The sequence below is a fragment of the Argopecten irradians genome, chromosome 7, assembly GCF_041381155.1.
Source record: "Argopecten irradians isolate NY chromosome 7, Ai_NY, whole genome shotgun sequence".
NCBI lineage: Eukaryota > Metazoa > Mollusca > Bivalvia > Pectinida > Pectinidae > Argopecten > Argopecten irradians.
In genome coordinates this window covers 19469441-19482095 of record NC_091140.1, presented here as the reverse complement: position 1 = coordinate 19482095, position 12655 = coordinate 19469441, and the positions used below count along the sequence as shown (strand labels likewise).

Sequence of the window (12655 nt, the reverse complement as noted above, 5' to 3'; positions counted from 1 at the left end):
GCGAAATACTGAGACATAAACTAATTTCTCATCATTTACATGTTCCAGTCCTGTCAGAGTAACGAACTGGTGACAGATGGATCACAGGTCAGTATACATTATCTGCCAGTGTTTCGTAGACTTGCATCTTCGATATTTCAGAGGTTATTTTCCATGTCCTAATATCCACTCCTGTGCTATTTCTTAGCAGGTAAGGTACAATGTCGTTCCTGCCATGTATTTAGCATCACGCAGATAGAGTAAAGGGGTGAACGTAAAGATTGATAATAACCCCTGAAATATCGAAAGTGATTTAATTGTCATCATTTCCATTAGTTATAGCATATCTGTTTTCGGTTTTATTTAGAAGTTGGATGATATTTATTTGGTTGAAGACTTGTGCGTTTTAATGTAATCGTATACAACTGATTGTCGTTCAAACGCAACCTTTTCACCCATGTGTATCGCTACCGTGACATACTAGTACACGTGTAACAGGAAAGTGTGTCCAATCGAGTGGAGCACGTGCAACAGGAAAATTTGTTCGCTAGGGGCGCGAATCAATTGCAACAGACTAGAGACGCATGTCAATTAATTGATCGGTACGCAGGCAACAGGGCAACGTGCTCATCAGTTGAGGGGATATCGGGTTTGGGCATTTGTTTTTCGATGTAAATTGCAATATCAAGTTCTAGCGAAATTATCATCGTATTTACCACTTCACACAAGAAAATTTTTATTTCATTGTATTTATAAGTATTATTAATATATGGGTGTATTGTTATCTCCCTTACATATTTGCGTTCGGTTGTTCTAGCTATGTGTGATACGTCCCTTATATAAATTGGATCCATATCAGTGAGTATAAGATCGGGCGGTATGCATGTCTCGTCTTTTAAGAAACAACATTTCTTCTTTGTATTTTCTGAAATAAATTTCTTCTTTCCTGTATAAACAAGTGTTTTTACACACATTTTTACATGCATCACTTCTTAGATGCATATGATTATAACTAGGTTGATTAAAAGTCTGCATGCATCATTGCTAACCGTAAGAAATGGTGGTGTAACATTGTTCAGTTGCAAAATCTTGCAAAAAAATGTAAATTTTGGCATAAAAGTCCACAAGATTAGGTACACAATGTCATTTGTTCCTTAATGCACATACTCAGATTTCTAAAGCTGGAACCTCCAACGCTTGTGTGAATTTCCTGAAACGGGTGTTATTTCGAATAGTTTGCTGAATTCAAAAGCTACACAACACATTCCGACACAACATCAATTTTTAAAGTTAGCCATGATGCATACACACGTTTGATAAACCTAGTTCTGCTTAGCTGTACCAAATAACTTATTTACAGACCTGTATTACTAGATTAACATGAGGTACTAACTTAAGAATTTTGCCTCGCTAATTGGACTTGACAATATTACCTCGCAAAATGTATAATTATGTAAAGATGAGATATTTTGTACTGCCTATGTACTGTAGATTCTGTCATAGTCTTTGAATCAACACAAATAACTGTTTTGTTGATAGGTTGAGTATACCATTAGCGTGTTGACTGGTGACAGGAAGGGGGCTGGCACTGACGCCAATGTGACAATCATTCTCCATGGTGATGGACAGTCTTCAGGACCTTTTCATATTGACAATTTCCTCAGGAATGACTTCGAAAGGGGAAAAAGAGATAGTTTCAAAGTTCAGGCCCCGTATCTAAATACAATACATATGATAGAATTATGGCGGGATGATGCCGGTTTGAAAGAGGACTGGTTCCTTGAAAACATAGAAGTTCATTCAAAGCAATCACGCAACATGTATGTTTTTCCATTTTTGCGCTGGGTAAAGGAAGGTTATCATTACAAAATCTGCCATTTTGATACGTCACTTCCACAAGATGACCCTCACAAAGAGCAACGACACATGGAACTTGCTGATAAAAAGAAAATCTACGAGATGAAGGTCCAGATTCCAGGGATGCCTATTCAGGTGAGATGTTTCCCTTTATATATATGTCGTTAAAGTTGTATTGTCTATCACTTTCGCTCTTTTTTGTCATAGTGAAAACTCTTTAAGTGTTATACACATTTTTCTCCGTCTGTGCGAGGTTTAAACTTTCTACTTTTACCACTTTTTATAAAGTTGCAGCACTGGAAATATTTTTAATTATAAAAGTAAAAAATCTTTTTAACGTGTACACGTTTAAAATAGCTCGGAAATATCCGAACTGTTCCGATCTATTCCGATCTCTACCGGAATTACCGATATTGATCACGTGATACGGCTCGGGAGTTTCCGATCTATACGGGTATCGACGATGTCGGTCACGTGATGTAACTCGATTTTCCGATATTACCGGAAAGTTTGAAACATGGCATTGACTGTGGCGGTTCTTTCATGCGACATTTACCACTTTGTCAATAGCATATTGGTGTTTTCATGGATCTGAACCATCATATATATGTATTCATATTCACACATTGTATGTTTTATGAGAGTTTGTGATGGTGAAATTTACAAGAAATGCAACTTTAAGAAGACGTTAAGAAACCATGCTATTCTATCATCGGGTATGATCATCGTCTGAAGCTTACGATTCGATACAGTGTTTAGCTTGCAATTACAACTTGACTTCGAAAACGTTACAAATTCAATTTCTTAAAAAGATGCTGCATCGCCGACAGAGCATAAACGAACCCTGATATTTTCTTAATATATATGTGTCTAATAAGTACAAAAATGCATATGAAATAAATAATATTGCTTTTGGTACAGGCGCAATGATTACTGTGTTCTATATAGTTTTATATTGAAACAATTTTAAACAAAAAGCTCAAACTTTACAATGATTATAATGGTGTAAAGTTTTGTAACTAAAGAAAATTTGTCTGGACCTGTTTTTGATTGAGAAAAAATACTATCCATAAGTGGTGGAGCAACTTTAATATACTGGATATAATTATAAAGAAAATATGATCTAGATGAGCAATGTTCTTCGCGGTGGAAATTTAACGACATACAATAAAAACAATTCAAGAGTAGGAAATATTTTGCAATATCTTACAACAAATATTTGTTTTATTTATTTTGAGTAACTCTTGTCATAGATATTGATGAATACCATGGTTACCTGGTACAACAATTAGACATTGTGTGTACCTAGTTTTACCAGACCATGTTTTAATAAACGTTGTCGAGAAATCGCTTCAATAGATAATTGATCTTATCGCCAGGTGGGTTGGTCATTGTGAATGATTACTCAGTATCCTGATCGGGATTCACATGAATACGGTTTGCCTTTGCCAAGCTCGATTAATTTTCGCTAGTGTGACGGCGTCATATTCAATTAATGTTCGATATCGTTATCACATATATTTATTCATCCATGTCGTTAATTACATTTAATGTTCAATACGTATAAATGTATGTAGGGCAACAGTAATAAAAATGGGATAAAAAAGTTAAGCTAAACAGAGTGCAATTGTTAAATCGTCCTGATCACACACAGTAGAAACTCCATCTTGTAATATAAAAAAAAGTCAGTTGGGATATTTTATACAGTGAATATTTTCATTTACTCTTCTATCAAGGTGATAACATATTCAGATATATGACAACCTGCTAATGTTAGATGTATAGAAAATATCACACATTTTCCAGGATACATTAGTCTGTAAGTAAGGTCCAATCAAAATTTGCATGTTTTCACACTGTGAATTGGGTACAACTGATTGGAACTAATATGCATTTACAAGAAAGACACGCAGTATGTCATGTCTACGTTTAAAAGACCTACAGCGGGCATAGAGTACATTAAAAACATTACACCCTATTAAAAATTAAAGGTGTATATATAGCCCAAATGACATAAACAAAGTTGTGTTTACCTATTAGGACAGATAAAAGCAGACGGTTTTATTCATAATCGATGTTGTGTTCTCGTTACCACTGGAAACAAACGACTTGTTCCTGTTGTAGTACTTTGTGTAGAAATAATTGTTTTGTAAATCACTACGCCGCATAGATAAACAGTTAGTGCCGTTTACCTACTGTTGTAATGAGATCACTAAATTAATGCAAATGAAGATGTGTTTAAGACGACGTGTCTTAAACTTACGATGAAAATGTCATTTTATATTTGATAATTATATTATATTTCTTATTGAGGGAGACATTTCGTTTATAATTTTACTCCTAATTGTAGCATATAGTGGAATATAACAAATAACTGATTAATTTACATATATAAATTTGCTTATCAGAAGCCTGTCGTATCCTCCTCCAAGCATTGAAAGTGCATGTCAATATCATATAAAATTAAGTACTGTACTACTAAACTGTTGTTGATAATTTATGGCCTGACATTAATATGTGCCATCCAAAACATCTTAAAGCTGCTTAATATCCATATTAATTAGCTAGTATTTGAAGAAGAAAATAGCATTTTATGTTCACTTTTGTATGTAGAAGACCAGGGAAAACTACACATTCCTGTAGAAGCCATACCGACCCACTCCTTTTAAACCTACATCCAAGTGTATAAAAGAAATACTATGATATAACATTTCGCAGGGTGTATTTGCATAATGGCTTGCAAGTGAGAACTCATCAAAATTGCAATTATTTGTATTTAGGTATTAAAAATTGGGAAAATGCAATTTCTTAGAAAAACTAAAAGGCAGCTAATTTATTAGCTTAATTTATGTTTACGAAAACTTAAGAATACTTATAAATATAACATTAGATATTAAGTTTAGGTAGCTATATAGGCTTTATACTGCCTGCGTGTAGGCATGTTATCATAACTTTTTTTTATAAGAATCTTAAAAAACTTGGGTAGCTTTAAAAGAGGTTTATGGGGTAAGCACCTTTAATATTAATTGTAACTTGTGGGGAGATAAATGATTCTGGGAACTCTGATTGGTCAAAATATTTAGGTTTGGGTTTACAAGTGGGGAAAGTGTTTATCTGTGTTGCAGATACACACTTTTGTGGCGGATTTTTACAACCCCACTAGGGCTAATTGTAATAATGTTTGGTAATGTAGTTTCAAAATACTTTTTGAGTGAAAAACGATTTGTTTTGATGTCATAATGTTATTGTTTTAATTCTTCATGATAATAAATATATGTCACCTATGGTGGCCATTTCAATGTCTATTCTGTATTGAGTTATTTTTAAGTTGGAGGAACATAAAAGGCAGCTAATTTATTAGCTTAATTTATGTTTACGAAAACTTAAGAATACTTATAAATATAACATTAGATATTAAGTTTAGGTAGCTATATAGGCTTTATACTGCCTGAGTGTAGGCATGTTATCATAATGTTTTTATAAGAATCTTAAAAAACTTGGGTAGCTTTAAAAGAGGTTTATGGGGTAAGCACCTTTAATATAAATTGTAATTTGTGGGGAGATAAATGATTCTGGGAACTCTGATTGGTCAAAATATTTAGGTTTGGGTTTACATGGAGAGGCGCATGCGCAACTTTTCAGTTTATATTCAGAAAAGAAAGACGAAATCCTTTGTGTTAAAGCTTAAACAAATTTTAGTGTTTGGGACAATTTTGCAACCCACCCACGTACCACCCTCTTTATCATTTATTTTTGTTTGTCAGTGAAATTTGTGGCGGATTTTTACAACCCCACTAGGGCTAATTGTAATAATGTTTGGTAATGTAGTTTCAAAATTCTTTTTGAGTGAAAAACGATTTGTTTTGATGTCATAATGTTATTGTTTTAATTCTTCATGATAATAAATATATGTCACCTATGGTGGCAATTTCAATGTCTATTCTGTATTGAGTTATTTTTAAGTTGGAGGAACATAAATACATATATAGCGTACGGCAATTAGATATAAAACATTATATCCTGTTGAAATTCAAAACAGTATATAGCCCTTACATAGCCCTTCTATAAAAAGTTTATTCAATACGTCAGATATAATCAGACGGTTTAATTCATAATTGATGTTGTTTTTTTCGTTACTGTTGGTAACAAAGTAAATACTGGTAGACCGGATAGTGTGTAAAGAGAAAACCGGGCGTTACATATGTAGAAGATCAGGGGAAAATACACATTCATATCAAGTGCCCCGATGAGGAATCTAACTCGGGTTAGCTAATCTGAGTGTTATATCGTCCTGATCACACACAGTAGAAACTCCATCTCGTAATATAAAAGAAATTAGTTGGGGATATTTTATACAGTGAATATTTTCATTTATTCTTCTATCAAGGTGATAACATATTCAGATATATGACAACTTGCTAATGTTACATGTATAGAAAATATCTCACATTTTCCAGGATACATTAGTCTGTAATTAAGGTCCAATCAATCAAAATATGCATGTTTTCACACTGTGAATGGGGTATAACTGATTGGAAATAATATGCATTTACAAGAAAGACACGCAGTATGTCATGTCTACATTTAAAAGACCTACAACGGGCATAGAGTACATTAAAAACATTACATCCTATTAAAAATTAAAGGTGTATATATACCCCAAATGACATAAACAAAGTTGTGTTTACCTATTAGGACAGATAAAATCAGACGGTTTTATTCATAATCGATCTTGTGTTCTCGTTACCACTGGAAACAAACGACTTGTTCCTGTTGTAGTACTTTGTGTAGAAATAATTGTTTTGTAAATCACTACCCCGCATAGATAAACAGTTAGTGCCGTTTACGTATTGTTGTAATGAGATCACTAAATTAATGCAAATGAAGAAGATGTGTTTAAGACGACGTGCCTTAAACTTACGATGAAAATGTCATTTTATATTTGATAATTATATTATATTTCTTATTGAGGGAGACATTTCATTTATAATTTTACTCCTAATTGTAGCATGTGGTGGAATATAACAAATAACTGATTAATTTATATAAATAAATTTGCTTATCAGAAGCCTATCGTATCCTCCTTCAAGCATTGAAAGTGCATGTCAATATCATATAAAATTAAGTACTGTACTACTAAAATGTTATTGATATTTTATGGCCATACCTTAATATGTGCCATCCAAAACAACCTATAGCTGTTTAATATCCATATTAATTAGCTAGTATTGGAAGAAGAAAATAGCATTTTATGTTCATTTTTGTATGTAGAAGACTAGGGAACACTACACATTCCTGTAGAAGCCATACCGACCCACTCCTTTTAAACCTACATCCAAGTGTATAAAAGAAATATTATGATATAACATTTCGCAGGGTGTATTTGCATAATGGCTTGCAAGTGAGAACTCATCAAAATTGCAATTATTTGTATTTAGGTATTAATAATTGGGAAAATGCAATTTCTTAGAAAGACTAAAAGGCAGCTAATTTTATAGCTTAATTTATGTTTATGAAAACTTAAGAATACTTATGAATATAACATTAGATATTAAGTTTAGGTAGCTATATAGGCTTTATACTGCCTGCGTGTAGGCATGTTATCATAATGTTTTTTATAAGAATCTTAAAAAACTTGGGTAGCTTTAAAAGAGGTTTATGGGGTAAGCACCTTTAATATAAATTGTAATTTGTGGGGAGATAAATGATTCTGGGAACTCTGATTGGTCAAAATCTTTCGGTTTGGGTTTACAAGTGGGGAAAGTGTTTATCTGTGTTGCAGATACACACTTTTGTGGCGGATTTTTACAACCCCACTAGGGCTAATTGTAATAATGTTTGGTAATGTAGTTTCAAAATACTTTTTGAGTGAAAAACGATTTGTTTTGATGTCATAATGTTATTGTTTTAATTCTTCATGATAATAAATATATGTCACCTATGGTGGCCATTTCAATGTCTATTCTGTATTGAGTTATTTTTAAGTTGGTGGAACATAAAAGGCAGCTAATTTATTAGCTTAATTTATGTTTACGAAAACTTAAGAATACTTATAAATATAACATTAAGTATTAAGTTTAGGTAGCTATATAGGCTTTATACTGCCTGCGTGTAGGCATGTTATCATAATGTTTTTTATAAGAATCTTAAAACAACTTGGGTAGCTTTAAAAGAGGTTAATGGGGTAAGCACCTTTAATATAAATTGTAATTTGTGGGGAGATAAATGATTCTGGGAACTCTGATTGGTCAAAATATTTATGTTTGGGTTTACATGGAGAGGCGCATGCGCAACTTTCTCAGTTTATATTTAGAAAAGAAAGACGAAATCCTCTGTGTTAAAGTTTAAACAAATTTTAGTGTTTGGGACAATTTTGCAACCCACCCACGTACCACCCTCTTTATCATTTATTTTTGTTTGTCAGTGTAATTTTGTGGCGGATTTTTACAACCCCACTAGGGCTAATTGTAATAATGTTTGGTAATGTAGTTTCAAAATACTTTTTGAGTGAAAAACGATTTGTTTTGATGTCATTATGTTATTGTTTTAATTCTTCATGATAATAAATATATGTCACCTATGGTGGCCATTTCAATGTCTATTCTGTATTGAGTTATTTTTAAGTTGGAGGAACATAAATACATATATAGCGTACGGCAACTAGATATAAAACATTATATCCTGTTGAAATTCAAAACAGTATATAGCCCTTACATAGCCCTTCTATAAAAAGTTTATTCAATACGTCAGATATAATCAGACGGTTTAATTCATAATTGATGTTGTTTTTCGTTACTATTGGTAACAAAGTAAATACTGGTAGACCGAATAGTGTGTAAAGAGAAAACCGGGCGTTACATATGTAGAAGATCAGGGGAAAATACACATTCATATCAAGTGCCCCGATTAGGAATCTAACTCGGGTTAGCTAATCTGATTGTTAAATCGTCCTGATCACACACAGTAGAAACGCCATCTCGTAATATAAAAAAAAATCAGTTGGGGATATTTTATACAGTGAATATTTTCATTTATTCTTCTATCAAGGTGATAACATATTCAGATATATGACAACTTGCTAATGTTACATGTATAGAAAATATCTCACATTTCCCAGGATACATTAGTCTGTAAGTAAGGTCCAATCAAAATGTGCATGTTTTCACACTGTGAATAGGGTACAACTGGTTGGAACTAATATGAATTTACAAGAAAGACACGCAGTATGTCATGTCTACATTTAAAAGACCTACAACGGGCATAGAGTACATTAAAAACATTACATCCTATTAAAAATTAAAGGTGTATATATTGCCCAAATGACATAAACAAAGTTGTGTTTACCTATTAGGACAGATAAAAGCAGACGGTTTTATTCATAATCGAAGTTGTGTTCTCGTTACCACTGGAAACAAACGACTTGTTCCTGTTGTAGTACTTTGTGTAGAAATAATTGTTTTGTAAATCACTACGCCGCATAGATAAACAGTTAGTGCCGTTTACCTACTGTTGTAATGAGATCACTAAATTAATGCAAATGAAGATGTGTTTAAGGCGACGTGTCTTAAACTTACGATGAAAATGTCATTTCATATTTGATAATTATATTATATTTCTTATTGAGGGAGACATGTCATTTATAATTTTACTCCTAATTGTAGCATATAGTGGAATATAACAAATAACTGATTAATTTACATAAATAAATTTGCTTTTCAGAAGCCTGTCGTATCCTCCTTCAAGCATTGAAAGTTCATGTCAATATCATATAAAATTAAGTACTGTACTACTAAACTGTTGTTGATAATTTATGGCCTTACATTAATATGTGTCATCCAAAACATCTTAAAGCTGCTTAATATCCATATTAATTAGCTAGTATTTGAAGATGAAAATAGCATTTTATGTTCACTTTTGTATGTAGAAGACCAGGGAAAACTACACATTCCAGTAGAAGCCATACCGACCCACTCCTTTTAAACCTACATCCAAATGTATAAAAGAAATACTATGATATAACATTTCGCAGGGTGTATTTGCATAATGGCTTGAAAGTGAGAACTCATCAAAATTGTAATTGTTTGTATTGAGGTATTACTAATTGGGAAAAATGCAATTTCTTAGAAAGACTAAATACATATAGCGTACGACAACTAGATATAAAACATTACATCCTGTTGAAATTCAAAACAGCATATAGCCCTTCCATAGCCCTTCTTTAAAAAAAAGTCTATTCAATACATCAGATATAATCAGACGGTTTAATTCATAATTGATGTTGTTTTTTCGTTACTATTGGTAACAAAGTAAAGACTGGTAGATTGTAGTAGTGTGTAAAGAGAAAACCGGGCGTTACATATGTAGAAGATCAGTGGAAAATACACATTCATATCTAGTGCCCCGATTAGGAATCCAACTCGGGTTAGGTAATCTGAGTGTTAAATCGTCCTGATCACACACAGTAGAAACTCCATCTCGTAATATAAAAAAATCAGTTGGGGATATTTTATACAGTGAATATTTTCATTTACTCTTCTATCAAGGTGATAATATATTCAGATATATGACAACTTGCTAATGTTAGATGTATAGAAAATATCACACATTTTCCAGGATAATTTAGTCTGTAATTAAGGTCCAATCAATCAAAATATGCATGTTTTCACACTGTGAATGGGGTATAACTGATTGGAACTAATATGCATTTACAAGAAAGACACGCAGTATGTCATGTCTACGTTTAAAAGACCTACAGCGGGCATAGAGTACATTAAAAACATTACATCCTATTAAAAATTAAAGGTGTATATATAGCCCAAATGACATAAACAAAGTTGTGTTTACCTATTAGGACAGATAAAAGCAGACGGTTTTATTCATAATCGATGTTGTGTTCTCGTTACCACTGGAAACAAACGACTTGTTCCTGTTGTAGTACTTTGTGTAGAAATAATTGTTTTGTAAATCACTACGCCGCATAGATAAACAGTTAGTGCCGTTTACCTACTGTTGTAATGAGATCACTAAATTAATGCAAATGAAGATGTGTTTAAGACGACGTGTCTTAAACTTACGATGAAAATGTCATTTTATATTTGATAATTATATTATATTTCTTATTGAGGGAGACATTTCATTTATAATTTTACTCCTAATTGTAGCATATAGTGGAATATAACAAATAACTGATTAATTTACATATATAAATTTGCTTTTCAGAAGCCTGTCGTATCCTCCTCCAAGCATTGAAAGTGCATGTCAATATCATATAAAATTAAGTACTGTACTACTAAACTGTTGTTGATAATTTATGGCCATACATTAATATTTGCCATCCAAAACATCTTAAAGCTGCTTAATATCCATATTAACTAGCTAGTATTTGAAAAAGAAAATAGCATTTTATGTTCACTTTTGTATGTAGAAGACCAGGGAAAACTACACATTCCTGTAGAAGCCATACCGACCCACTCCTTTTAAACCTACATCCAAGTGTATAAATACTATGATATAACATTTCGCAGGGTGTATTTGCATAATGGCTTGAAAGTGAGAACTCATCAAAATTGTAATTGTTTGTATTTAGGTATTACTAATTGGGAAAAATGCAATTTCTTTGTCAGAAGCCTGTCGTATCCTCCTCCAAGCATTGAAAGTGCATGTCAATATCATATAAAATTAAGTACTGTACTACTAAACTGTTGTTGATAATTTATGGCCATATATTAATTTCAGAGCTGCTTAATATCCATATTAATTAGCTAGTATTGGAAGATTAAAATAGCATTTTATGTTCACTGTTGAATGTAGAAGACCAGGGAACACTACACATTCCTGTAGAAGTCATACAAACCCACTCCTTTTAAACCTACATCCAAGTGTATAAAAAAATACTATGATATAACATTTCACAGGGTGTATTTGCATAATGGCTTGCAAGTGAGAACTCATCAAAATTGTGATTGTTTGCAATTTCTTAGAAAGACTAAATACATATAACGTACGGCAATTAGATATAAAACATTATATCCTTTTGAAATTCAAAACAGTAGATACCCCTTCCTTAGCTCTTCTATAAAAAGTTTATTCAATACGTCAGATATAATCAGACGGTTTGATTCATTATTGATGTTGTTTACTCGTTACTATTGGTAACAAAGTAAAGACTGGTAGACTGTAGTAGTGTGTAACTATCAGAAATCTAACGCGGGTCTCCGACGTGGAAATCCACGGCTCTACTGACTGAGCCAACCAAGTGTAGTGGGATTGGACTGGGCCCAGTCAGCGAAGTACAGAGACTATATATAACATTATATATAACAGTATCTACTGTACTGTAAAATAAAGTGGAAGAACCAACACTCCTGATGTATTGATATGTGGTGCAATGCACCTATGGTCCTTGTCTCACTCCCATCCATCTTGCATCCTTTACTGTACTGTAAAATAAAGTGGGAGAACCAACACTCCTGATGTATTGATATGTGGTGCCTCTACTGCTCGGTAGATACCACACAGTATTCAGTAGAGATCCTGTACTGTACTGTAAAATAAAGTGGGAGAACCAACACTCCTGATGTATTGATATGTGGTGCCTTTACTGCTGGGTTAGATACCACATGGTATTCAGTAGAGATCCTTTACTGTACTGTAAAATAAAGTGGGAGAACCAAACACCTGATGTATTGGTATGTGGTGCCTCTACTGCTGGGTAGATACCACACAGTATTCGGTAAGAAATCCTTTACTGTACTGTAAAGTGGGAGAACCAACACTCCTGATGTATTGATATGTGGTGCCTTTACTGCTGGGTAGTATA

At 32.9% G+C, this 12655-nt stretch overlaps 1 protein-coding gene across 1 annotated transcript in view; it reads left to right on the top strand.

Moving 5' to 3' along the window:
• The window catches only part of LOC138327786 (allene oxide synthase-lipoxygenase protein-like), a 75288-nt gene that overhangs the window by 636 nt on the left and 61997 nt on the right, over positions 1 to 12655 (top strand). Inside the window, exons 2-3 of the mRNA XM_069274169.1 lie at positions 49 to 87; positions 1519 to 1971. Coding sequence (XP_069130270.1) covers positions 49 to 87; positions 1519 to 1971 — 492 coding nt within the window. The remainder of the gene's footprint in view (positions 1 to 48; positions 88 to 1518; positions 1972 to 12655) is intronic.